Raw genomic sequence first — 27987 nt, 5'->3', positions numbered from 1 at the left:
AGTTACAATTTATTTTGCTCATAAGACAATAATGTATGCTGCTAACATGGATATGTGACCTTTATACCCGTTAATGAATGGGTGAATGTGAGTAAGCGTATTAAAATTAGTTATTATTGTTTTAATTATCATGTTTTTTGACCATATGTATTACCACTGGAGGGGTATATTGTATTGCATCTTCTGAATGTTACGGCTACAGCCAGGAAAATGTATAATCTTTCATGGTTTGTGAGGAACAGAAAAGCTATTCATCCATACAATGTACTTATGCTGTTCTTTTCCTCATGCCCAATTATGGGTGGCTCACTCTTGAAGGCTCTATGGAGTGCTGCATGGATGTGACCCTTCCCTCTATTTTTCCAAAGACCCCCAACAAAGACATAAATGAAAGGGTCAACGCTGCCGTTAATGGTTGAACAGAACATGCTGGCGTGTTGAGCACTGAAGAAGGACAATTTCCCTGGTGGAAGAACCTTATAGTAGAGGAGGAGTTCTAGGATGCGTGGGGGTATGGTGGAGATGAGGAAGAACAGTACCGATATGACAATGACAATGTACAGCTTTGGACTTTGGTGCTGCTGGGAGCTGTAGCCTATCTTGCAAAGTAGGGTAAGGTTGGAAATCACCATGAGTGGAGCAACAATGATGAAACCAAAGCTAAATGATGTTATTAGCACTGCAGAGCACTGAGAATCCTCAGTTTCATACATCTCCTCATCACAGAAGAAGAACTCTGGTCCAGTCATCAAACAGGAGAGTCCCCAGAGTATGACACACACTATGACTGACTGATGCCTTGGGCGTTGACATTTGTTCCACATTGGCTTGAAAACAGACAAGCACCGCTCTAAACTGATAGCTGTGAGGAGATAGAGGCTGGTGTTGTAGCCTAGGATACGGAAGAGCCGCAGGGTCAGCAGTACATTCCTAGCTGTGTCTGAAGAGTGCTGTCCAGCGGGGTAGCCAAAGACATAGAGCAGAGTGATGAATGAACTGGAGAGATCGCTCAAGTCTGCCAGAGCCAGGTTAAGAATGTAGACGGTAAACTGGTTTGATGGAATTCTGAAGAAAAGAAACCACAGTACAGTTCCATTTCCAAGTAAGCCAATCAGCGAAAAGATGAGAGAGAGGCACCTCAGAGTGAGTAAAAGTGTGTGATCCTCCTCGCCTGGCCTGTCAAACCAGTCAGAAACTTCTGCAGACCACTCTTGCTCAGTAGTGCTGGTGCTGTTTAGGGTTTGATTTGACATAGTCACCGACTCAATGATGCAGTAGCATTCACGTTCTGCCCTGTAAACAAGAAGCAAAAAGACAGATAACTCAAGAATATTTTTATCAATAATGTTTTTGAGTGACTAATGTTTATTAGGTATTGAGAATTTTAACACTCCCAACCCACAATTTCTGTTTCAGAAGGTCTTTGTACATCAACACTATTTCTTGCGAATGACACCAGCTTGGTCAATGGGCAAAGGACTTGGAGCAACCACTTAACATTTTAGTGTTTTGGGACACAGAATTACATAAGTACTATAGTCTGGACATTTGCAATTCAGTTCTATTCAAGGGTATATGTTGCTTTGATTTGTGAAGTCACAACATAGTCAGAAACTGTAAAAGGGCCAGAGGCTTCAGGTTGTGAGATTAGATAGGGCACTTGTTCTTCCTAGTTGAACAAACTGGACACACGATGAAGATTGCAAGTAACCCACAAAGGAAAATCCACCCTAGAAATCCACACAGGAAAAGATACATTTTCAAACCAAGACGGTTTATTTAGAATGTAGAAATCAACACAGCAATCAAAAAGGCAAATGGTTAGTCAATTCAAATCATCCTCAGTCAATAGCAAAATAATTATAAAATCATAAGGGCTGCCTGTAAAAGAATAGACAAAATGCTCTGAAATTATTATAAGTATAAATCACTAATCGCTGAAGATACACGCATTTATTTTAATGCTGATAGCATGACCTGGACGCTGAAACCACTATGTGAATTGATTTAATAATTGCAAGTAGCGCGCTTAAAGCTTTTTAAAACTTATTTGTGAACTTTGCACTTTACATTTTAAAATCGTTGTTGCCCTTTTTAATTTGTGTGCATCCTACAAACCTCTCTTTGGCGATTCTTGACGCCCCTGCTACCCCGGTCCATCGCAAGCGTTCCTTCAACCACAACACAGCTCTCCATTGGACAGACCACAGCTGCGTGCACTTCAACTACAAAAAGACTACGACCCACTACCACCCACAACAAATCCCCCGCAGAAACTGGAACAAAATCACTACAGACCAGCTTCTCTCATCGCTCCACCAATACCCCCCCTGCCTATTCATCAGACCCAAACCAAGCAGCTTCCAACCTTGCACAATGGATCACCCGCAGCGCTGACGAATTAGCACCTCTGAAAAACATCCCTACCAAATTAAACATCAAGAAAGCCCCCTGGTTCAACGATGAACTTAAAAAATCCAAGAAGACATGCCCTACCCTCGAGAAAGCCTGGAAAAGAAACCCATCCTCCGAAAAACTAGGCACTTTCAAGAACGCCACCCGTAAACACCATCAACTAATACTCTCCACTAAGAAAACAGCGCTCAAGGATCGATTCGACAACAACGCCCACAGCAGTAAGGAACTGTTCAACATAGTAAAAGAATTCACCAACCCCTCAGCCGGCACCAATGACATCACTCCCTCCCAGTACCTCTGCGACTCCCTAGCCTCATTCTTCCACAACAAAATCGCCGATATACACAACAGCTTCTTAAACCAGTCGGGTGACCAGTCCACCCCACCTATCTCAGAACCTAATCCCCCTCCTAACAACCTCGGCACCTGGAAACCAATCACCACGGAAAACACCATCCGCCTGATGAACTCCATCCACTCAGGATCGCCAACCGACCCATGTCCCCATCACATCTTCAACAAAGCAGACTCCATCATCGCTCCCCGCCTTCGCGACATCATCAATAGCTCCTTCAACTCCGCTACCTTCCCGGAAAGCTGGAAACACGCCGAACTCAGCGCCCTCTTGAAGAAACCCACAGCAGACCCCACTGAACTTAAAAACTACCGACCTATCTCGCTCCTCCCATTCCCTGCCAAAGTCATTGAGAAAGCTGTCAACAATCAACTTGCCGCCTTCCTCGAATCCAACAAATCCCTCGACATATCACAATCCGGATTCCGAGCCAAACACAGCACCGAGACCGCCCTCATCACAGCAACAGACGACATACGAAAACTATTGGACAATGGAGAAACAGTTGCCCTCATCCTACTTGACCTCTCCGCAGCTTTCGACACAGTCTGTCGCAGCACCCTTATAGACCGCCTCAACAGCATCGGAATTCAAGGAAAAGCACAGAACTGGATCACCTCTTTCCTCGCCGGAACAACCCAAAGAGTCCGCCTCCCCCCTTTCAGATAAGAGGCCAGCGAAGTCATCTGCGGCGTACCACAAGGATCATCACTCAGCCCCACTCTGTGTGTGCTCTGCGGGGGACACCGAGACCGCCCTCATCACAGCACACTCTGTGTGGGGCTGAGTGATGATCCTTGTGGTACGCCGCAGATGACTTCGCTGGCCTCTTATCTGAAAGGGGGGAGGCGGACTCTTTGGGTTGTTCCGGCGAGGAAAGAGGTGATCCAGTTCTGTGCTTTTCCTTGAATTCCGATGCTGTTGAGGCGGTCTATAAGGGTGCTGTGACAGACTGTGTCGAAAGCTGCGGAGAGGTCAAGTAGGATGAGGGCAACTGTTTCTCCATTGTCCAATAGTTTTCGTATGTCGTCTGCTGCTGTGATGAGGGCGGTCTCGGTGTCCCCCGCAGAGCACACATCTCCAGTCACCTGAAAGACCTCCACTGGCTCCCCGTCAGCAAAAGAATAACGTTCCGTCTCCTCACCCACGCACACAAAGCACTATACGATCTAGGACCCGAATGCCTAAACACACGCCTTTCCTTTTACACCCCCACCCGCAAACTCCGATCGTCCAACCAAGTCCTCGCCCCCATACCACGCATCCACAGGTCCACCATGGGGAGAAGATCCTTCTCCTACTTTGCGGCCATAACCTCGAACTCACTCCCCACCCGTCTCCGCCGCACTCAAAATCACCTCTCCTTCAAAAAACAACTCAAAACCTGGATTTTTGATAAATAATTCCACACCTCCCTCAAGCGCCTTGAGACCCTATGGGTAAGTAGTGCGCTATATAAATGCCAAACTTGAACTTGAACTTGAACTCTTTGGCGATTCTTGGCGCCCCTGCTACCCCGGTCCACCGCAAGCGTTAGGCTTGTTTGTTGTGGAGGGTGCAGGGCGCTACCTTCTTCCAGGTTCTTCCCGGGGCCGGCCATTGATTGGTGGAGAGTGTGGGAGGCGGTGCTGATCGCTAGCACGGAGCCTTCAAAGCCCCATTGTTTCAAGCGCTCTACTTGAAGATACACGCATTTTTTTTTTTTTTTGGAAAACCTTTATTTACCAAAACAAGTACACCGCTATTCAGCCGTACATCCCGGAGGCCAGGCAGCATCACATTGCAACTCGGAAAAATGTACAAAAACAAGGCACAGGAGTGGTCAGGTTTAATTTTACAATAGAAAATACTAAAATAACAATAAATATGACCTAAGTCAACAGAGAGAAAAGTAAAGAGAGAAAAAGAGGAAGGAACAGAAAAGGAAGTGAAAAAAGAGAAGAAACGAAACAAGGCTGAGGACAAAGAGGATAGTCTAGGCATATATCACGGGGAGGGGCGGGGTTCGCACATCCCATCAACAACAGGGTACATGACAGTCAGATGGACGGGGAGCAGAGATTCAGGATACAAAGCTTGGAACCTTGGGAGGGGGGGAGCTACGGAGACAGGCGGATCTCAGGCTGTGTCATCTCCGGGGGTGCACAGATGTCTCCCCTGTATCAGTTCCACGCTCCCCATATCGACCCCCACATCCTGGGTTTGCCCCGAGCCAAGTAAACAGTCTTTTCTCGGAACATGCACCAATCCATGTTGGTCTTCCACAGGTCGACAGTGGGGGGCGCGGACGCACCCCATTTCTGGGCAATGTCGCTTTTGGCTATCATATTACCCAGGGTGACCCAGCGGGTCTGAGCTACATTGTAGTCGTTCGGGCCCCAAACGTTCAGGAGGCAGTGCCGGGCCTCAGAAGGCAGGGTCACGCCGGTAACAGCTCTCATCACTTCATGCACACGCCCCCAGTACGAGGCAACCACCGGACACGGTAGGGTGTTAAAATATCGATTACAAAAATATAGCTGACATAAATATCGTTGTAAAAATATCGTTTACAAAAATATCGACACCCTATACTTAAACAGGTAAGTACATAAATATCGACTCCAAAATATCGTTGTAATTAATATAGATGTAAAAAATATCGACTTTTTAAAATAATTAAAATTACATTAAATAATAAATAAATATAAGTACTATTAACAAAATACATTACATTACTTTTATTTTTTAACTATTTAAAAAAAATGTACTACACTTCTTAATTATAAACTTAATAAATGTGGACATATAAATTGATTTTACACGTTACTTTATATAACAACAATAATACATACATATAATTAAAATACCCCTTTACGCAAAACCCCAAAACTGACCCTGAACCCTAAAAATACCCCTTTACCCAAAAACTGAAAACTGACCCTGAACCCTAAAAATACCCCTTTACCCAAGAACTGAAAACTGACCCTGAACCCTAAAAATACCCCTTTACCCAAGAACTGAAAACTGACCCTGAACCCTAAAAATACTCCTTTACCCAAAAACTGAAAACTGACCCTGAACCCTAAAAATACCCCTTTACCCAAAAACTGAAAACTGACCCTGAACCCTAAAAATACCCCTTTACCCAAAAACTGAAAACTGACCCTGAACCCTAAAAATACCACTTTACCCAAAAACTGAAAACTGACCCTGAACCCTAAAAATACCCCTTTACCCAAAAACATTTTCACTAAAAAAATCCTGTACACACACCTAAAATTAATTAAAAAATTAATATAATTAATTACATAATTTCTATTCAATTAACTAATTGAAATTAATTAACTATTATTTATTACACTATTTATATTCATTTAAAACATTAATTAATGTATTATTTCATTATATTTAAATTACTTCCCACCCTACTCCCCTATAAACCCACAACCCGCTACGGAACTATTAATACTAAATTCAACTGAAAATACATTATTAAATAATAATATACTACTAAAAATACTACTTTGACTACAAATATTCATTAAAAACACTACATTACTTATAATTATTTAAAAAACGATATTATTGTAAACTATGTTTTTGTAAACGATATTTATTGCAACTATATTAATGTTAACGATATTACTTACCTGTCTGTCGATATTCTGGTCAGACGATATTTTTGTCATTGATATTTCTTCCTGTAGATATTTTTGCAGCGATATTTAGGTTAGTCGATATTTTTACGACGATATTCCTGCTCTGTACCACCGGACACTCCCAGATTATGTGCATAAAAGTTGCCACCTCACCACATCCTCTCCTGCACAGTCCATCCTAAGAGAGTCCCATGTGTATCAGCCTTGGGCCCGTGATATAAACCCTGTGGAGTATCTTCAACTGAACAAGTCTCAGCCTGGCCGAGATCGCCACCTCCTTAGGGGAAGAAACTGCTGACTGCCACTCCTCCTCATCCATCTCAATTCCGTCATTCACCCAGAGGTCTTTCAGTTTCACCAGCAGGTCAGTCCGCACATTAATAAGCTTTTTATAGGTCAAAGAGATGGCACTATCCGGCATATGGCCGTCTAACACCCTGTCTTCCAGCGGAGATGACTCAGGCACTTTCTCCCCACGGGTATAGAAGATATGAGAGCGTGCCGAAGCTGTGCATAACGGAAGTATTCCGTTGTACCCAATTGGAACTCGGCCTGTAGCACTTCGAAAGATTTAACCTCCCCCCTAGCCATCACATCTACCACCTTTGAAATACCGATAAGATCCCATCTGTCAAACCCTTTGGAGTGCCACAGTTTCCCAAGCAGGTCGGAATCGTACAGGGGAGTAGCCATAGTGAGTTTGCCCTGCCAACCCAAAGTCTTGGTCACCGCCCTCCAGAGGTGCACCGCTGTTTTAGTAGGTCCAGTCAGTTTCCGATCCAGAGATCTAGAGTACAATGCCCTGTAGTAATTCCCATCATTCGTAAGCCAGCGATCCATGGCATATCCAGGATTGACCGCCGGACCGTAAAAACCGTGGTTAACTGCCGCCAGCTGAGACGCCCAATAGTAGCGGCGCATGTCAGGCAAGGCGATGCCACCATCATACCATGGAATAGTCAGCTTGGCAATAGAGATCCGCGGCCTGCCATCCCACAGCAGGGTACGCTGCAGGCTCTCAACCTCTCCAAAGTACTTGGCTGGCACTGGGTCTTGCGTATTCTGGAGCGCATAGAGGAACCGCGGCAGGGACATCATTTTAAACAATGCTGCCCGGCCCAGCAGAGATATCGGCAGCTTCTTCCAGCCCTCCACGTCTCGCCGCAACCTCACCAAAGGAGGGAGCAAGTTCTTAGTGTAACGAGCACGGGCATCCTTTGAAATATAAATGCCCAGGTACTTGAAACCATGTTGCGAAATCTGTATAGAGCAGTCTCGAGGGAGGCGCGGAGTATCGCCACACAGCACGTAGAGGGAGGACTTGGACCAATTGATGACCAGGCCCGAGTAACCACCAAAAGTGCCAAGTAAATCAAACACCATAATCAAGGACTGGCAGGGAGAAGTAAGATATAAAAGGATGTCGTCTGCATAGAGCGATATTCGATCCTCAAAACCAGGCGACCACATGATACCTGCAACGTCGGGATGCACCCGGATCCACGCAGCCAACGGCTCAAGTGCTAGAGCAAACAGGAGCGGCGACAGCGGGCAGCCCTGTCTAGTGCCCCTGCGCAAGGCGAACGAGGCAGACAATCGACCGTTCACCGTCACATTGGCAAGTGGGGAAGAGTAGAGGAGCCGGACCCAGCCGATGTATTCAGGTCCAAACCCAAGTTTAGTAAGCACAGCGCAGAGGTAATTCCACTCGAGCGAGTCGAATGCCATTGTCGCGTCGAGCGAGGCAAGTACCGTCGGCGTCGTGATCAGGTGTTCCCGCGCCATTACCGCATGGAGCCTTCGAAGATTAAGGGCCGTGTTACGGTGAGGGATGAAACCGGACTGATCCGGGTGAACCAAGTCCGCGATCACTCCCACCAGCCGGTTAGCAAGAAGCTTCGCCAAAATTTTCGGCTCGGCGTTCAGCAGGGAAATGGGGCGGTAGGAACGGCATAGGTCTCGAGGCTTCCCTTCCTTGTGAATGACCACAATAGTGGCCAGTCGTTGGTCAAATGGGAGCTCACCAGCCTCACGGGCCGCCAGGAACATATCTCTCAGAGGTGCAGCAATGGTATCAGCCCTGAGCTTATATAGTTACACCGGGATACCATTAGGCCCCGGTGCTTTACCAGAGCGCAGCGACCTGATCGCCAGTGCTACTTCGTCAGCCGTCATGCCCCGGTCCATATCCTCCCGCTCCGCGTCAGACAAGCAAGGGAGCTCGATCTCCTCCAGAAAGGAGGCCGAGTCAAGTTCGGACCGGTCGGAAACAGACGTATAGACCGTCTCAAAGTAGTCCGCAAACGTCTTGGCGATAGCAGCAGGGTCAGTGACGACGAGTCCGTCGTCACCCAGGATCTCTGGTACCACTCGGGACGCCAGGTCCTTCTTATCCAACCATGCAAGAAGCTTACCCGCCTTATCCCCAGCGTCATATATCCTGCCCTGCTGTTCCCTGCTCATCGCCTTAGCAACGTCAGTAGCAGTGGCCCTAAGTTCCGACTGCTTCAGGGCAAGAGCATGGAGCAAATCCGGAGTCGGTCCCAGGGCCAGCTGGGAGTTCAGATCAGCAATATCCGACTCCAGCCGAACCAAGTCTTCATCCCATCTTCTGCGCGCCTCGGCTTCAAGGAGAAGGCTTCCCCTCTGAGAACAGTTTTGAAGGCCTCCCAAAGGGAGACGGCCGAATCGACAGAACCTGAGTTTTCAGCAAAGTACAGCTCAATAGACTTCGCCAGGAGATCGCGGGTTTTGGGGTTACAAAAATACCAGTGGTTAATAGGTGCCACTCTCGATGTCGCCACAATTTAGAAGTCGAAAGACACCCAAACCGGGGAATGGTCAGAAATACCCCTGGCCATGAGACGAGCGTTGGAAACCGACTGTGCTTGGGCCGCGGGGGTCAGGACATAATCGATACGGGAAAGACTACCGTGGGCCCCGAAGTGGAAAGTGTATTGTCTCTGAGCGGGATGGAAAAGTCGCCAACAATCAACCAAGCCCATGGTGGCAATGAAGTCCGAGAGCCAGGACTGAGCACTACGTAGATCTCTGGATGGGAAACAATCCAAATCACCTGAAACCACAGAATTAAAGTCCCCCCCCCCAGAATCAGCAGTCCCTCCGGGAGTCCCAAAATGGCGCCACTCAGATCTTGAAAAGTGGATGTTTGCAGCCCCGGGGGGACGTAAACCGAAACTAAAACCAGAGTGCGCCCCTCCCACCTGCACACCACTGCAACGTATCGGCCCCTATCGTCAACCAGGGTAGACTCCACCTCTAGGGGAAGGGACATGCGCACCATGATGCCCACCCCACGGGACCCTGTAGAGAAACCCGAATGGGCCACCATTTTGAAACCTCTCCTGTTCAAGGCCCTACAGGTGTTACCAACAAGATGAGTTTCCGGCATCTGGGGCACAACGTTTCGGCATCTGCAGAACAACACCACGTTTAATGCGATCCCCCAACCCATTAACGTTCCAGCTCAACAAATTCAATGATTTACCCCCATCATCAAGGACGCGCCCCCCCACCCAACCCCCCCGGAATGCAGCCCATGAGCAAAGATCATCAGAACAATAAAACCACAGCCATGACGAGTTTGGAAAGAATAGAACAAACAAGAAGAACGCGTTCCAACTACCCCCCACCCTGCACCCCTGCATTAGACTAGAAGCCATCCCAACTAGCAGTGTGCCTGTCGCCCCTTAAACTAACCTACAAGAAGCCCCTAGAGGAGAAAAGAGACATCCTATCCCCCCCGTCACCCTCCATATCAAAGTGCAGAAGTGACAAAAGCAAAAGAAACAATAGTCAGAGTCGGTGCCAGCCGCAGCAACCCTCCCAGAAAAAGTCACAGGCAGATTGTTCATTCCCGGGAACCTGATCCTCCTGCAGCATCCTCCGTCTGGTCATCCGGCTCGGTCCGTTGTTGAGGCAAAGTGTCCAACCAGTCCCCTGCCGCATCTGGAAGGTCAAAAAACACTGTCCGGTTACCATGCTCAATGCGAAGTTTAGCAGGATAAAGCATGGAGTAGCGCATCCCCAACTCCCGAAGCCGCCTCTTTACACCAGTAAAACTTTGCCGGCGCTTCTGGACAGCCTGAGTAAAGTCAGGGAAAAAGTTGATATCTGCATTCTGGAATCGCAGAGGGCCAGCGCTCCTCGATGCCTGCAAAATGGCGTCCCGGTCCCTATAATTAAAGAGTCTCGCGATGATGGGGCGAGGGGATGCACCCGACTTCGGCGGGCCACCCGGGACCCTGTGAGCCCTCTCGACTGAGAAAAACTTGCTCAGACCTCCCGGCGCCAAGTTCTTAACCACCAAGTCCTCCACAAAGTGTTCCACCGACCCTTCCTCGGCCCTCTCCGGCACTCCCGTAATGCGGACATTCTGGCACCGTGCCCGTCCCTCGAATTTGTCAAGCCGGCGCGCAAGCATCCCATTAGCCGTTCTCAGGTCACGGACCTCAGTCTGTACGTCTGACATGTCGTTGACTAAGCTCGATGTTTTGAGGTCCAGAGACTTCACCTTATCATTTGTCTTGCCAAGATCAGCTCTGATGAGATTATGTTCGATCCACTTTGCTGGACAGCGCCTCGTGTAGACTATGCATCTCAGCCTTCACACCAGCAATGGCCCCCATCACGTCCCGAAGCGTAAATTCAGGCTCCTCAGGGGACACGTCCCGCAACGAGTCTTTAGTTCGGCCCGTCATAACCGGTGATCCCTTAGATTGAGAGAAACGTTCTGGAATAGTAGATTGGGAATGAGTCGGCTTCCTGCTGACTCTTGGAGGCTTTCCTTTGTCCGAGTCCCCTCTGCCCGCCATATTGAAATGCTATGGCAGGATAGTCCGGGGGAGGGGCAGGTCACCAAACGCAACTTCAGTCTGCACCAGAGACACGGCGATGGGAGCCCCAGGAACCATCAAAGGGAGAGTGCAGCGAAGAGTGCCCGGGCCAGCTGGTCCAGGCAGTCCGATAGGCCCGAACAGGGAGTCCCGCGACAGGCCACCACTCGGTCCCACCGGTGTCAGCCAATGACGCAGGCGGGGTCCGCCAACTTCACGACGGCATAACTCGGTCCGGGAAGATCGGATTTCCGATCTGAGAACGGGCGCCGCTTCAGCACCGGCTTAGCTGATGATTCCCACCGTCGTGGGACAGGATAGGTGGCAGGATCATTGCGGAGGATCGGGAGGTCTTCGGAACTCCGAGCTCACAAGGCCATCTTGGTTGCCCGCGAAGCTCCTCCCTACACGCATTTATTTTAACGCTGATAGCATGACCTGGACGCTGAAACCGCTATGTGAATTGATTTAATAATTGCACTTAGCGCGCTTAAAGCTTTTTAAAACTTATTTGTGAACTTTGCACTTTACATTTTAAAATCGTTGTTGCCCTTTTTAATTTGTGTGCATCCTACAAACCTCTCTTTGGCGATTCTTGACGCCCCTGCTACCCCGGTCCACCGCAAGCGTTAGGCTTGTTTGTTGTGGAGGGTGCAGGGCGCTACCTTCTTCCGGGTTCTTACCGGGGCCAGCCATTGATTGGTGGAGAGTGTGGGAGGCGGTGCTGATCGCTAGCATGGAACCTTCAAAACTCTGATGATGTCTAAGACGTGCAGCGATGACGCGCAGCAATCGCGCCGATCACGCGCCGAAGACACGCCTAAGACTAGCCCGTCTGTGCCCGTCCAGGCCAGGACGGGGCACGGGGCAGAAGGCTATGCTCCCGAAATTAGGCCTCTACAGGTATTGTCCCCAGCCCAGATTATGGCTCTGCGTCCTGTACCAAATGATAACTGTGCTTTACTTGCCATCCCGCATATGGGAACTGCTGCCTGTCCTAATTGTAGTTATACTATCACATCCTTCCAACCTTATCCCCCTCCTACAACTAGGCGTAGTAAATTACCTAAACAGTCGCCCCCTATTAACGACAATTGCCTGTTCTACAGCATTAACTGTCGGTCCCTGCCCAAACACAGGTTAGATATTTTTGACCTCTTAGTGGATGAGAAAACTAACGCTTTATTTCTCACAGAGACCTGGTTGCATGCAGGCTCCGGCCCGGACATAGCTATGGCCCTTCCCCCCAATTATGCGATCTTGAGGATGGATCGAACCCGAAAAACGGGGGGTGGAATTGCCATTGCATATAATAAAAAACATACATGCACGCTTGAGCCACTAGCAATCCCGGAATGTGAAGCTGCATTCTTTAAAATCTGCTTGAATCCCAACTTCACATTTTCAGGCATCCTTATATACCGGCCACCTGGAAGCTGCGCTAAATGGGCCACAGACCTGGCCAATTACATCACCCCTTTTCTCTTGGCGTCAAAAAATTTCTCGATTATTGGAGACCTTAATCTTCATCTAGAGGATAAATCAAACACGACTACTGTAATCTACTAGAAGATCTTACTGCACTAAATATCCATCTCCTAAATTCGGGACCCACCCACAAGACAGGACATTTATTAGACCTACTCCTTTCGAACCTCTCACAACTTACCTGGAAGGACACCACCCCGGTGTGTTGGTCTGATCATTTTTTAATTAAATTCAGTCTTAAACCACCCACTACTGCTATGGAACATAAGATGTTATCGATCCGGCCGAGGGTAAACTGGAAATCTCTAGATATTTCTAAACGTAACTCTGCACTTAGCATGAACCCGCCTAAAAAGAACAAAACTATGGAAAGTATTGCTAATGCCATTCAATTATGGCTTACCAATGCAGCAGAGTCTTGTTTACCTACTTCTAAATACAAAGGCAATGTACATCGCCCTCCTGCCCCATGGTTCAATGACTCACTTAAAGTGGAAAAAAACAAGTGTAAGGCTCTTGAAAGAGCATGGCGTAAGGACTTCGACCCTGACAAAAAAACTAGGTACAACACTGCTAGAAATCGCTATTATACCGCATGTAAAAAAGCGCGTGCTACGTATGTAGCTGATACCATCACAGGAGCTGTAACCAAAGCTAAAACTTTGTTTACCACGGTCAAAGACCTTGCGGGTGGGCAGATCACGGCCCCACCACGCCCTCTAAGTGAGAAGCAATGTCAGGACTTAGCCCAATTTTTCTCAGATAAAATTGACAAATTAATCGTTGAGATTGATAAAAACAACGGTGACACTGTTTCGCCGGAAAATTTGGAATGTAATCAAACCCTACAAAAATGGCCGCCCATCACAATTGATACCCTTACTTCCCTCATGAAGTCGATTAAATCTGGTTCTCCACAGGATCCCATCCCTATCAATATAATAAAACTGTTGGAAACACCTGCCCTTGAAATTATCCCAGATACCTTAAACTCATCACTCGAGCTGGCCACAGTTCCTACCCTATGGAAACATGCCATAGTGACCCCACTGTTGAAAAAACCCACAGCAGATCCGGAACAAATAGCCAATTATAGGCCTATATCACTTCTTCCAGCTTTTTCCAAATGTCTGGTAAGACATGTACACACAGCCCTTACCCTTTTTGCAGAAGAAAATGCCCTCCTTTACCACACTCAGTCTAGCTTCCGAGCGGGTTTCTCTACGGAGACTGCCCTGCTAGGAATATCTGAAACCATCAAGAAACTCCTTGACGATGGTCAAACGGTTGCGCCTATTTTACTTGATCTAAGAGCAGCCTTTGACACTGTGTCGCATAATAGGCTACTCACCACGCTTGAAAAAAATGGAATTGGTGGAATGGCCCTGCAATGGATTAGATCCTTTCTGAGCCAACGTACATATCAAATAGAATCTACCGCTGCAAGCTCTGGACATTTTAATTCCCCCCACGGGGTTCCACAGGGCTCCATTCTTAGCCCACTCTTTTTCAATTTATATCTGAGACCCTTAGCAGACTTAGTGGAAAAAGCGGGACTCACTTTTATGACGTACGCAGACGATTCACAAATTGTCTTCTCACTGTCTGAACCCCAATCTTCATCTTCGTCTTCTCTCAAAAGTGGTCTCCTGAACATCTTCAACTGGATGACAACTAAAAAGTTGAAACTAAATGGAGACAAGACGGAGATCCTTCTTCTGGGCAAACATCCAGAGCTCTGGAATATATCACACTGGCCTATCCAGATGGGTGATCTTCCAGCACCAGTGCCTCATGCAAGAAATTTGGGAGTAATTCTGGACAATACTTTGTCCATGAAGCAACAGGCAAGCAAAATAGTGGGTCTCTGCTTCACCATTATCAAATGGCGAAAGAAGATTTTGTGGATGCTGCCTGTCCCCATGCAAAAAACAGTAGTCAATGCCTTAATTACATCCCGGCTTGACTACGGGAACATCTTGTATCTAGGGGCAAATAAAGCCGTTATAAAAAGATTACAACTGGTACAAAATACGGCTGCCCGACTTTTCTGTCATATCCCAAAAAATACCAGCGTGTCCCCCTACTTACGTGAACTGCATTGGTTGAAGGTGGAAAATCGCATCAGATTTAAGGCCTTAAACTACATGTTTAAAATTAAAGCAGGTACCGCCCCGAAATATCTTCAGACACTAGCACATCCCTATATCCCTACAAGAAACTTGCGATCCCAATCAGCTGAAAAGTTCTGCGTACCGAGATTCAAGCTCTCCAGGATGGGAGGAAGATCTTTTGCCCACCTTGGTCCCACTATATGGAACTTGTTACCACTTCACATACAAAAGGAGGGAAGTCTCCCCAGGTTCCGTAAAGAGATAAAGACCTGGTTGTTTGATCAGTAATCTGAATGACCCCTGCTATTCTTTTTCCATCTATGATGCTGTGTTCTTAGGCGCCTGGAAACCCTACTTGGGTAGCTGTTTGCGCCATACAAGTTTAAAAAATAAAATAATAAATAAATAAAATAAATAAAAAGATTGTCATGAAGCCTGCCTTCAATGAATAAGGGAAACATTCTCCTAAAATATTATTACGGAGAAAATACACAGAGTAACGTGGAGTCTGTTCTCTAAATAAACCCAAGAAGGTCTTGATTGCATCTCAAATGCAGTGCATTACATATCTTTGCAAACAGAAAAGGCATGCTGTCAACGGCCTGTGAAACGCAATTCCAATGATATAGCAATAATAATGACGATTGCTCAATTACTAATGAATAATCCTGTATTATGTATGGAAGAGAAAAGAAAGGCACATTTAAAACTATGTCGACATACTCAGGTAGTCCAGAGGAAATGGATTTGTAAAGATACATTCGAGCTCAGTTTGTTCTCCAGGAACATCACAAACACCAAAAAGAATGTAGCTTAAAGATACATCAGAACAGGACCGTAAGACAGCCTGAATTTTAAAGTATTTTACAAAACGTTGAAGGACATATTTGCAACTCTCTATGCACAGACAAAGAAAGGTGAAACATATCAACTATAAATATGTGTAATGAAAACAAGCATTTGCAATGCAATAGGTCTCGCATTGGGAAAGTTTGAGCTATTGGTCTTGTAAATGACACATTTTTAATTTTTGTGTTGGTTTTGAAAATAGCGAAATTAATAGCTTTGTCATTTACAATGCCAATACTTTTAACTTTTGCAAATGTCACACCTATAGCATTTAAATGCAACATCTTTTCTATTTACATGACTTAGATGTATTGATATTACAAATAACAATGGCTTTTAATTTTTTTAAATAATTAATACTTAAATAAAAGTTATTGTAATTTATAATGGCAATAGCTTAAACTTTAGTACATAACTTTTGTGAAGATTATGTTCAGTGTATTTTATTGTGACTAAAATCCAAGAACAGAAGTGAAATATTAACATCTTTTTGTGACATTTGTAATAAAGCTTGAAACATTGAGAGAACATATTTGAACCAGTTGTTGTTGTATAGTTGCACAGATTGATGCTATGGTGGTGCTGAGTGATGTTGTGGCGTTCAGTGATGCTGTAGTAGCACATAGTGATGTTGTGGTGCCCTGAGTGATGCTGTGGTGGTGCGATAGATAGATAGACTGAGGGCGATAGATAGTTAGAGGCAGGGCGAAAGATAGATAGAGTGAGGGCGATAGATAGATATATAGAGTGAGGACGATAGATAGATAGATAAATAGAGTGAGGGCAAAAGATAGATAGATAGATAGATAGATAGATAGATAGATAGATAGATAGATAGATAGAATGAGGGCGATAGATAGAGTGAGGGCGATAGAGTGAGCACGATAGATAGAGTGAGGGCGATAGATAGAGGGCGATAGATAGAGTGAGAGTGATAGATAGAGTGAGGGCGATAGATAGAGTGAGGGCGATAGATAGAGTGAGGGCGATAGATAGAGTGAGGGCGATAGATAGAGTGAGGGTGATAGATAGAAGGCGATAGATAGAGTGAGAGTGATAGATAGAGTGAGGGCGATAGATAGAGTGAGGGCGATAGATAGAGTGAGGGCGATAGATAGAGTGAGAGTGATAGATAGAACGAGGGCGATAGATAGAGTGAGGGCGATAGATAGATAGATAGATAGATAGATAGATAGATAGATAGATAGATAGATAAAGTGAGGGCAATAGATAGATAGAGTGAGGGCGACAGATAGATAGAGTGAGAGCGACAGATAGAATAAGGGCGACGGATAGAGTGAGCGTGATAGATGTGTGTGGTTGTATGTGTGTGGTTATGTGTGTGTGTGGTTTTGTGTGTGGTTGTGTGTGTGTGGTTGGGTGTGGTTGTGTGTTGTTGGGTGTGGTTGGTGTGGTTGTGTGTGTGGTTGTATGTGTGGTTGTGTGTGATTGTGTGTGTGTGTGGTTGTGTGTGTGGTGTGGTTGTGTGTGTGGTGTGGTTGTGTGTGTGTGCGTGCGTGGTTGTATGTATGTGTGTATGCGGTTAGAGAAAGATGTATGTGAAAGAGAGCAGCAGATCAGCACTGCAGAAGAGAACAGGGAGTTAAAGAAGGAGGCGGGTGGAAGAGAGCAGCAGATCTGCAGAGGAGAAGAGAACAGGGAGTTAGAGAAAGAGGTGGGTGGAAGAGAGCAGCAGATTAGCACGGGAGAAGAAAACAGGGAGTTGGAGAATGAGGCGGTGTGGAAGAGAGCAGCAGATCAGCACAGGAGAAGAGAACAGGCAGTTAAATAAGGAGGTGGGTGGAAGAGAACAGCAGATCGGCACAGGAGAAGAGAACCGGGAGTTAAAGAAGGGGGTGAGGTGGCAGAGAACAGCAGATTTGCACAGGAGAAGAGAAGAGAACAGGGAGGTAGAGAAGGAGACGTGGAAGAGAGCAGCAGATCAGTACGGGAGAAGAGAAGAGAGCAGGGAATTGGAGAAGGAGGTGGGTGGAAGAGAGCAGCAGATCAGCACAGCAAAAGAGAACAGGGAGTTAGAGAAAGAGGCGGTGGAAGAGAACAGTAGATCAGCACAGGAGAAGAGAACAGGGAGTTAAAGAAGGAGGCGGGTGGAAGAGAGCAGCAGATCAGCACAGCAAAAGAGAACAGGGTGTTAAAGAAGGAGGTGGATGGAATAGAGCAGCAGATCAGCACAGGAGAAGAGAAGAGAAGATAAAAGGGAGTTAGATAAAGAGGTGGGTGGAAGAGAGGAACAGATCAGCACAGCAGAAGAGAACAGGGAGTTAAAGAAGGAGGTGAGGTGGAAGAGATCAGCAGATCAGCTGAAGTTTACAGGGAGTTGTAGCATCCTCTCTCTCTGATTCACACTGTATGTATGATGTCATGTATTCTATTTGGTTGCCACAGCTACTAGAATGTATCTTTACAAGCTGTGGGAAGTTTTACTTTGAGCTTGGATGAGATCTGGATGTGTCTCCTTATACTCCAATAAACCTGAGCTCCTATTCAAATCAACCTTGCTTCTGCTGTTTTCTTATCAATTTTCAAGATCTTACATTGGCGTAGTCGGCAGCTGGAGAAACAGGAGACTCAACTTTCTCAACAAAATTACTTTCTTCAATTTCAAGGTACCAATATCCTTTATGGTGTGCCTTTGATTGCACCAGCGGCTGTTTTTACTATTAATTTATGTGCTTTGATTGCACCTGCGGCTGTTTTTATTATTATTTGATTTGATTGTGTGCCTTTGATTGTGTGTGCCTTTGATTGCACCAGCGGCTGTTTTCACTATTAATTCATGTGTTTTGATGGCACCTGCGGCTGTTTTTTATTATCATTTTTTTTAACTGAATGAACAGTGTTCTGAAGAAACTTTGACGTGAGAATTTATAAAGGGGTCTGCGTTCGTTTAATCAACCTTCTATTTAAAACTTGCAACTGTTTGCCTCTGTTTCCCCTGGTGTTATGGTGCCGTTTAACGTTTGAAATAGGGAAGGCTCACTGTGCTTGCACGAAGTGGTAAAGCAGCACCAGCTTTCAACTTCTTTAGAAATAAGTGCATCTTGTGAAGCGTTGGAAGATAGACTGATCTCACTACACGTTTTCAATGTGCTGAAGCGGCAGTAAAGTGGCGCCGGCTTTCAACTTCTTTAAAAATAAGTACATCTTGTGAAGCGTTGGAAGATAGACTGATCTCGCTACACGTTCTCAATGTGCTGAAGCTGCAGTAAAGCGGCAAGTACATTTAAAGATTGACAATCCTCGAAGGTGCTTGCGCTCGTGAAAGCAAGTGTCTTTGGAAATAAACAGAGCTCGATGGTGCGCTCGTGAAAGCAATTACTCACTCTCAAATGTAAACAATTCCGTGAGTGTCTACACGGATAGCCCCAGCAGAAGCAAGGTTGAGTTGAATAGGAGCTCAGGTTTATTGGAGTATAAGGAGACACATCCAGATCTCATCCAAGCTCAAAGTAAAACTGCCCACAGCTTGTAAAGATACATTCTAGTAGCTGTGGCAACCAAATAGAATACATGACATCATACATACAGTGTGAATCAGAGAGAGAGGATGCTACACATCTTCCCCCCATAAAAAAACAAAACAAGCAAAAGAAGGAACAAATAAAATTGTAAAACAATAGGTAAACAAGAAAGCTTTCATCAAGAAACATAGTCTTTTAAATGAGAAGGTCTCTTGGTGGTCCTGGAAGAATGTCGACACACTTTAGGAACTTCATGATTTGTGTCAAGTCGGGAGCCATCAGCACCCATTTTAAGCTCAAGAGCAGGAGACTGGTGATTATCAGATAAGACACAAATTCTATTTAAGTTCCATATTCTATGGTCTAAAGTCCTCACAGCATTCTTAAAGACTTTTATTACTTTTATTGGTTCAGAGAATTTGATTTTTTTACCAAGAAGTTTAACAACTACCATGTCACCAACCTTCACAGGCGTTGCTTTAACAGCATGCTTGGAATCGAAATAGAGTTTTCTGTTGGAGGATTTCAAAATCTCTTTCTCTTGCCAATTAAGTTCATTACTCGAATCACCATCCTTGGAACAACTAGCAATTTCATCGCTCAAATCTCTTACCCATGTTGGTTCTAACAAAGTACAAGGGGACCTACCCCTAAAAAGGACAAAGGGCGATTTACCAGTGGAGGAGTGAGGAGTGAATCTATAGTTTTCAACCTTTTTGAGAACTTGTTCTTTCCAATTGAGGCCCACCCCTTTAGCCCAAGAGATGGTTTCTTTGAGTACTTTGTTAAATCTCTCCACCACGCCATTGGTTTCTGGGTGGTAAAGAGCACATTTTTTATGAATTATACCACACCTGAGTAAGAAATACTCCATTTCCCTGGAAACTAATTGAACCCCATTATCAGTGAGCAACGATTGTGGGAATCCTTCCCTGGCAAAGAGGGTCTCTAGGAATCTTATAACACTGCTAGTCTCAATGTTTGAAGTGAAGTGTATCTCAGGCCATCTGGAAAATAAATCCATTAATACGAAAACGAATGTTTGCTGCCCATCAGAGTAAATGGGGCCAAGGATATCAAATGAAACCTCTTTCCACGGCCCACACGGGAGATCTCTAATGATCATGGGTTGTACTCTTACAACTTTGGATTTATCACTCAGGTTACAAACCACACAATCTCTGATAATACGCTCAATGTGCAAGTCCATGCCTGGCCACCAGTAGGATGAGCGAACTCTTTCCTTAGTTTTTGTCATACCAGAGTGTGACTCATGAGCCAGATCAATGATGTTTTTGCGTAATTCAGAGGGAGGAACCAATCTAGTCCCACGAACCAACAAATCATTACAAACAGCCAATTCGTCTTTCACCCCCCAGAATTTCGCACACTCAACACATCCCTGTTTCTTAGAATGCCAACCCTTCTCTAGGAGAGACATCACCTCAGAGAGAACAGGATCAGATGATAATTTAGAACGCCACTCAGATTCATCAATGACTTCAACAGAAACTGGGCAAACTTGATATTTATCTTCCTCACAGTCATCATCTAAAGGTACGTCCTTTGAAATGTCAACAAGCCTTGACAAGGTGTCAGCCACACAATTCTGAACACCTGGTATATATTTTATAGTGAAATCAAATTCCTGAAGTGCAATAACCCATCTGGTTATTCTACTGGATACTAAATCAATACCTTTTTTTGAGAAAATCTCGCATAGAGGCTAGTGATCAGTCTTGATTATGAACTTACTTCCCCACAAGAATTTCTTGAATTTTTTGACAGACCAATATACAGCCAGAGCCTCCCGTTCAATAACGGAATAACGAGTTTCAGGGTCCTTAAGACCACGTGAGGCAAACATAATGGTATCTAAGACTCCGTCATTCTCTTGTTGGAGAACAGAACCAAGTCCTTTGAGACTGGCATCGGTAGTAAGAATAGAAATCTTTTGAGGGTCAAAGCTTCGAAGATTGGGAGCTTTCTCAAGTCCCTTTTTTAACGTCTGAAATTCAGACTCACAAGTGTCATTCCAAATGAATTCAGACCCCTTTTTTAACAAACTTCTTAGACCTACACACTGACTGGCAAAATCTTTAACAAACTTATTATAATATTCTAACATACCAAAGAATTTCATCAATTCTTCTCTGGAGGAAGGGGGGGGGGGGGCATCTTAACAATTGTATCCACCAAGTTGGCCTTAAGTGCAATACCATCTTTTGAAATTGTGTGACCTAAATAATGAATTGATGAGACACCAAAATGACACTTGTCAATCTTGATGGTGAGGTTGGCCCTTTCAAGTCTACTAAGTACATCAAACAGGATAGATTCATGCTCAACATCATTCTTACCAAATACGAGAATGTCATCTTGGTAAACACATACTTTCTCACAACCTTTGAGAACCTTCTCCATAATGCGCTGGAATACAGACGCCGCTGAAACAAGGCCAAAGGGCATTCTGACGAATCTAAAAGTCCCAAAGGGAGTGATAAAAGATGTAAGATTTCTTGAAGACTCTTCTAGCTCAATCTGGTGGTAAGCAGAAGCTAAATCTAACGTGCTAAATATTTTTGCATTGCCACTTTAGTCAAAAGATCAGAGATGTTAGGAAGAGGGTATCTGTCACTGATAACACACTTATTTAACTGCCTCAAATCAATGCATAGACGCAAAGAACCATTGGGTTTGCGTGCGGCCACTACGGGCGCAATCCAATCAGTCCCTGTAACTTCTTCAATGATCCAACCCAACTTTAATTTTTCCAATTCACTTATCTCATCCCTGAGGGAAATGGGAACAGGTCTAGGCTTGCAAGCATAGGGTTGAGAACCAGGTCTTAGTGGAATTTCAAGTTTGAAGTCTTTGAGGCACCCTAATTCACCTCTAAATACTTTAGGAAATTGCATTTTGATGCGTGACAATAACTCAACATTAGAATCAATTTGGACAGAGTTGACAAGCTCTTTAAGTATTATGGGATTGGGACCACTGGGATCCAACATTATGTGAAGATCACCCTGGTGGAACCAACTGATTATACTATCACCCTTCTGCGAAACATAGATCTTGCCAACAGTATAACGACTTTTGTACTCAATTCGACCTGTAAAGCATCCCATAAGAGGAATAAGTTTACCTCCATAAGCTAACGGACGAATGTCAGCTCTAGATAATTGAGTCTTGTTGGACAACTTACCCAAATAAAAACTTCTAGAAATAATAGTTATTTTGGCACCAGAGTCAAAGAGAACATCCGTTGATTCACCCTCAATTTCAATGGTGTCAATAGGACAGTTTCTAAGATCAGCTGTGGATGTGACTTGAACAATAACTTGTCCACAGACAAAATCTTCCTCTAGACATTCATCTTCAACGAATTTTATAGAAGTGGAAGGGGTTTTACTTTTGCATAACATGGAAAAATGACCTTTCTTTTTGCATTTTGAACAAACAGCATTAAAAGCAGGACATTTCGTGTCATTCGCATAATGACCAATTTTGTCACACCTGAAACATTTAGGTACAAAGGGTTTCTTTTTAGAATTTGAAGGATTAGTAAACCCAGAAGGTTTTTGTGAGTCAGCCACCGTTTTCTTAACAACATGAACAGCGGGTTGTTTGTCTTTATTCAAGGTATCTACGCACTTTAGGGAATGTTCAACTCTTTTGGCTAGTTGTAAGACCTCATCTAAAGATGGTTCATCTTTTAACCATAGTTCATCTCGAACCTTTTCGATATTACAACCAACCATGAACTGATCTCTAATTCTTTCATCAATTGAAGTGGCAAATTTACAAGAGGAAGCTAATTTTCTTAACTGCGTGGCGTGTGGGATGGAAGAGAGCAACAGATCAGCACAGGAGTAGAGAAGAGAAGAAAAGAGAACAGGTAGTTAGAGAAGGAGGCGGGTGGAAGAGAGCAGCAGATCAGCACAGGAGAAGATAAGAGAACAGGGAGTTAAAGAAGGAGGTGAGGTGGAAGAGAGCAGCAGATTAGCACAGCAGAAGAGAACAGGAAGTTAAAGAAGGAGGTGGGTTTCAAGAGAGCAGCAGATCAGCATATGAGAAGAAAACAGGGAGTTAAGGAAGGAGGCGGGGTGGAAGAGAACAGCAGATCGGCACAGGAGAAGTGAACCGGGTGTCACAGAAGGAGGAGGTGGAATAATCGGGATAATCGTAAACCTAGAATCTCTTTGGCCCGCCTTTGACTCCCTAAAAATTTAGGAGGGGTTAACTTTCTTAATATTAGACAATATCACTCTGCCTTCTCTTTGAAACAAATTTGGACCTTTCTTTCCAATTCCAATATTGCACCAACAACGACGTGGGGCACCTTGGAACAGGCCCCGTGCTCTCCTTTTTCTCTTCTTTCTGCCATTCAGGTGTCCTTACCTCCAAAAGGCATGTCCTTCCCCACTCTTGTTCACTCTAAGGCTTTAGTTTTTTCCTCGCTTCCTGCACATTTTTCTTCTAACAGTCGCTCTTTTGATATCCCTCTTTGGTATAACAAAAATGTTAAGATTAATAATCGCGCCTTATTCAGGAAGGAGTGGATTGATAAAGGAATTCTTACTCCCCAACACTGGAAGAAGGATGACTCTTTTTTATCTTTTTCTGAACTCCAATCTCCTAATGATATTTTCCCCACATTATTCCCTTCGCTATGGCATTCTTAAGGAAACTCTCACCTCTTATTATTTCCCCACAATTCCCAGTCCCAACTCCTCTCCTGAACATATACTTCCCTCCTTTACTCCCATTGAATTCTCAACTCAATTTAAAGCAGCTACTATTTACAAATTGATTTCCCATTCCCCTCCAACTAGAACTAAATCTCCTTTAGAACTCCTTTGGGAAACAGATTTGGGTATTGACATTTCTGTAGATACCTGGGATTCCCTCTGGTCCAGGATTCACACTACCTCTCGCTCGGCTAGTACAACCCAGACCTTATATTATTTTTATAATAGGTTATTTCTTACCCCCACTGACCACCATAGATTTAAATTGCTGGACTCTTCTAAATGCTGGTCATGCCCTCACATTAAGAGTGACCTTTTTCATATGTTCTTTCATTGTCCCCTAATAGCCGACCTATGGTCTAACATTTGTTCCATACTAAATGACATTTTTTTGTCTAACATTACTTTCCACATTGAATATATCTTTCTTGGTAACCTCTCACCTGCATTTGTTAATTACAGAGACTCTGGTAATTTTATCAATTTATTTTTAGCAATCACTTTTCAGATTATTACCTCTAATTGGAAGGACACTTCAAAAATCTCCTTTCAAGCATGGTGGAACTTACTTTGTCATCACCACAGAATGGACAAAGCATACGCCACTACCACTGTTTTGTTGATTAAAAGAGATTTACTTTGGTTACCTTTAACTAACTTTTTATCTTGGCAGTCCACTTAATTTTTATTGTTAAGATTTTATGCATTGCTCTCTATTGTTATTAATATTTGTTTCTTCTTGTATGTATTTTTTCTATGCATTTTACCTTTTAGGACTCGTCTCTTTTGCCCTTGTTTCTTTTCTCTTCTCTTCTCTTTTTCTTTTCTCTTCTTTGTTTTCCCTTTCTTCCTTTTCCTTTACTTTTTAGAAAACCACCTCTAAAATGCATTTCCACTTAGTATAATCTTATTTCATAAGGATTTTGCATATTACTGCCTTATTATTCCTGACTTATATTATTAATTTCCTGCTCTTTCTTTTAGACTTTGTGTTGATGTTTTACATTGTTTTATTATCTCAATAAAGCATTTTAAATAGTAATAATTAAGACTTTCATTCCAGTTGTTTTCGAGTGAAGCTAGCGCCAAGACATCGCCAGGTAAATGAGCGCTCTATAAAGCTCTTTAACATAACATTTATGTCTGTGGCAAGAGAAACTAGTTTTAGAGATGAACCAGAGGTTAAAACTGCTTTTCTCAATAGAAGGGATAGACCAGGAGTTCCGGCAGGATGTTGAGGTGCAGGAACATAACACTCATTACAAAGTTGGCCGGCCCCACACCTTTTGAGTAGTTGTTGTGAAGCCTTGGATATTGTAGAACATTAAAATCATGTTATATTTACATTTACTATTGGTAATACACACGGTAGCGTCATACGATCTCCTCCGTGTGTTCCACTGGAAAAAGATTCATTATTTTAAAATGTAACTATATTTGTATTTAGTCATACAGGAAGTACTTCGATCCGTGAAATATAGAATTATAAATTGGGAACAGTGGAGTATGGGATGTTTTCAACAAAGGGTTCTAAGTGACATCAAATAGACAACGAGAATGAAGCTTGAGTTGTTTATTATGTCATTCATAACCCCGTGGTGAAAAATATCCCCGTATTTCACTTTTTACCTATCTATAATTTGAGGTTATGCATGGCTCCAAAATCACCTGTCTCTGCTTTCAACTGTTACACAGAGAAGTCCGGGGTTCATCGGATTCCCTTTCCTCCCTCCTGAGGGCTGCCAGCAGGGGGCGCTTCCTGACAGCTTCTTTGCCTCTGGTATCAAGTAGTAAATTAAATATACACATCAGACCCTGAATCGCCACTTCCTGGCATTTATAAAATAATTAAACACTACTGATGCTATCAACTCAGTTTCAAATATCTTTCTTAAGCAGGTAACCACAAATCTTAGCTTACATGTACAATTTCATGAAAATGATTTCAAAGATGCATAAATAATTACCGTTCTTATGCAAATTCCCATTCTGGATGGGCACTCCATGAACAATTGTCAGCTTTCCTGAGACCCATCTTTCTTTTGCAGCCACTTCATTTATATATTCTGAAATAAAAATAAAACAAGAAGCCCAGTCAGATGACTTGTCTGCTAAAGCTAAACAGCTGAGTATTGGTTAAAATCTTCGTTTTGAGATCCCTTTTCTACAAACAAATAGCTAATATGGTCCTTGCAGATATTGACAGTAGGCCTTCTACCGAGAGTCTACATTTATTAAAATATGACCACTAACCTTCATTCATCTTCTAAAATTAGGAATGACAAAATTTCTTCACACTTACATATAGAGAGTGATTTCTCCAGCACACTAGTTGGTCCATGCATTTATATTTTACACAAATCTAGCTAACTTCTCAATTGCAAGGAGTTACACAAATTGATAATGATTTTCAGATGAAGTCAATCATTATGCGAGGCATGTGGCGGGATGACAAGATGAGAGTTCTCCTGTATCCATGGGCACGGATATACTTGGCCCATCAAATTCAGACCCAATAATTCTGCGGAAAGAGACACCAGTCCCAGACCTTTGAGTGAAGCTCCTGGTGATGTGGCCCCAACCTGAGTGTGACCCCTACTTGCTCTCTGTGGCCAGAAGGGGAGATCAGTTTTGTAGTATATCAAGGGCCCCCTGATAAGGATAAAGATCCTGGGTCAGGGAAAAGGTACAATGTGAAAATATCATCCCAGGCTATCTCAAACAGAAAAACATACTAGCTATGTAATAAAGCAAACAAATTTTTTCTCCTAAAGAGTGGTAAGCATAAACTATAACACAACAATAAAAATTGATATCAAAAAGGTTTTTTTTAATTTAAAAAGAGAAAGTGATTTCACATTTGTATCTTCTATACACAATACATTGATATAAAACATATATTTTTAAGCATAAAACATATTTGATTAAAAAACGTTCAATAGACAATATTGTTGTTTTGTGTATTAATGCTGCGGCTGTAGTCTGCCAACGCGTTTTGACACGGCGTGGTGTCTTCCTCAGGACAAATTGTTTTGCAGCCAAATACTCTAAAAAGAACAAGACATTTTCAGTTTTTTTGTTCATATATATAAAGTGTTATAGTGCATGATCATATTTTGTTTACTTATCACAAAAAGAGAGAGCTTTCTCTTGGAGTGCTGATTTTTATCCATTTCTTTATAGGCAATGCCTATCTCTCTAAACATAGCATAGTATTGGATTTATTTAAAGAATATTTCATAGGAGGTACATAGGAAGAAGAGGGATTTTAAGAAGGCAGATCCTCAAAGACCAGAGTACATATTCATTTTGTTCAACAAATGATATAGATAGAATGATATCTTTCTTATATACAGTTATTGTCTTACATTTGATTTGACGGCCACTTTTATTAGACCCTTAGATAAAAACATGTTGATCACATTTTGGTCAAAAACTCATAATGAGTTACATCAATGCCTTGTAAACCTTGTAAACCTTTCAAAGAAACCTATACTCTAAACCATAGAGTATTTCTTTTCCCAAAACATTAAGGAAAAAGAAATACAAAGACAATGGAAAAAGGAAAAATGGAAAAAAGTTTCAAGGATAAGAGAAAGTGTATTCATGTTTTATCCGTGGCCAGTATATAACGTAAAGTGGAGCTGACTAAATTTTTATTCCAATCATTAGACTATTTATTTATTTGTATTCTAATATCTTTAATATTTCATTTTCATCTATTTTCTCTCATCGTCTAACAAGCTTACAAATTTATTCCTTTTCTTTACCTTGTATAAACTTTATTTATTTAAAGGAACTTCAAAATCTTCGTGTAGTTGCAGCGAAGAGTGAGGCACCTTTGAAATTCTATTTCGTGGTATGTGAAATCTGAAAGGACAAGACAACATTTCTGGGTCTTTCTTCTATTCAAGTTTCATTTAGTTAAAACTAAGCTATTAATTTGTATAATCGCGATCCCTTGTTTATATCATATCGCGTTACCTTTTTATCCAGATTTCACTGCTCCCATCTCACTCATTGCAGTTTA

General features: G+C 43.5%; 1 protein-coding gene across 1 annotated transcript; it reads right to left on the bottom strand.

Moving 5' to 3' along the window:
- LOC147735021 (proto-oncogene Mas-like) lies at nucleotides 1-26026 on the bottom strand. The gene is made up of 2 exons (XM_086953743.1): nucleotides 25925-26026; nucleotides 1-1293 (listed from the first exon to the last, which is right to left on the bottom strand). The coding sequence occupies exon 2, from the start codon at nucleotides 1251-1253 to the stop codon at nucleotides 252-254; it is 1002 nt and encodes a 333-aa protein (XP_086809869.1). The 5' UTR covers nucleotides 1254-1293; nucleotides 25925-26026; the 3' UTR covers nucleotides 1-251.
- Between the last annotated feature and the right edge of the window lie 1961 nt (nucleotides 26027-27987).

The sequence above is a fragment of the Lissotriton vulgaris genome, chromosome 1_2 (genome assembly GCF_964263255.1).
Source record: "Lissotriton vulgaris chromosome 1_2, aLisVul1.2, whole genome shotgun sequence".
Taxonomy (NCBI): Eukaryota; Metazoa; Chordata; class Amphibia; order Caudata; family Salamandridae; genus Lissotriton; species Lissotriton vulgaris.
Note: the sequence above shows the minus strand (reverse complement) of the source record. Positions and strands in the feature narration are given on the sequence as shown.

What these genes read in the sequence shown, in the direction of transcription:
- LOC147735021 (XM_086953743.1), bottom strand. Translation starts at nt 1,253, where the DNA reads ATGTCAAATCAAACCCTAAACAGCACCAGCACTACTGAGCAAGAGTGG.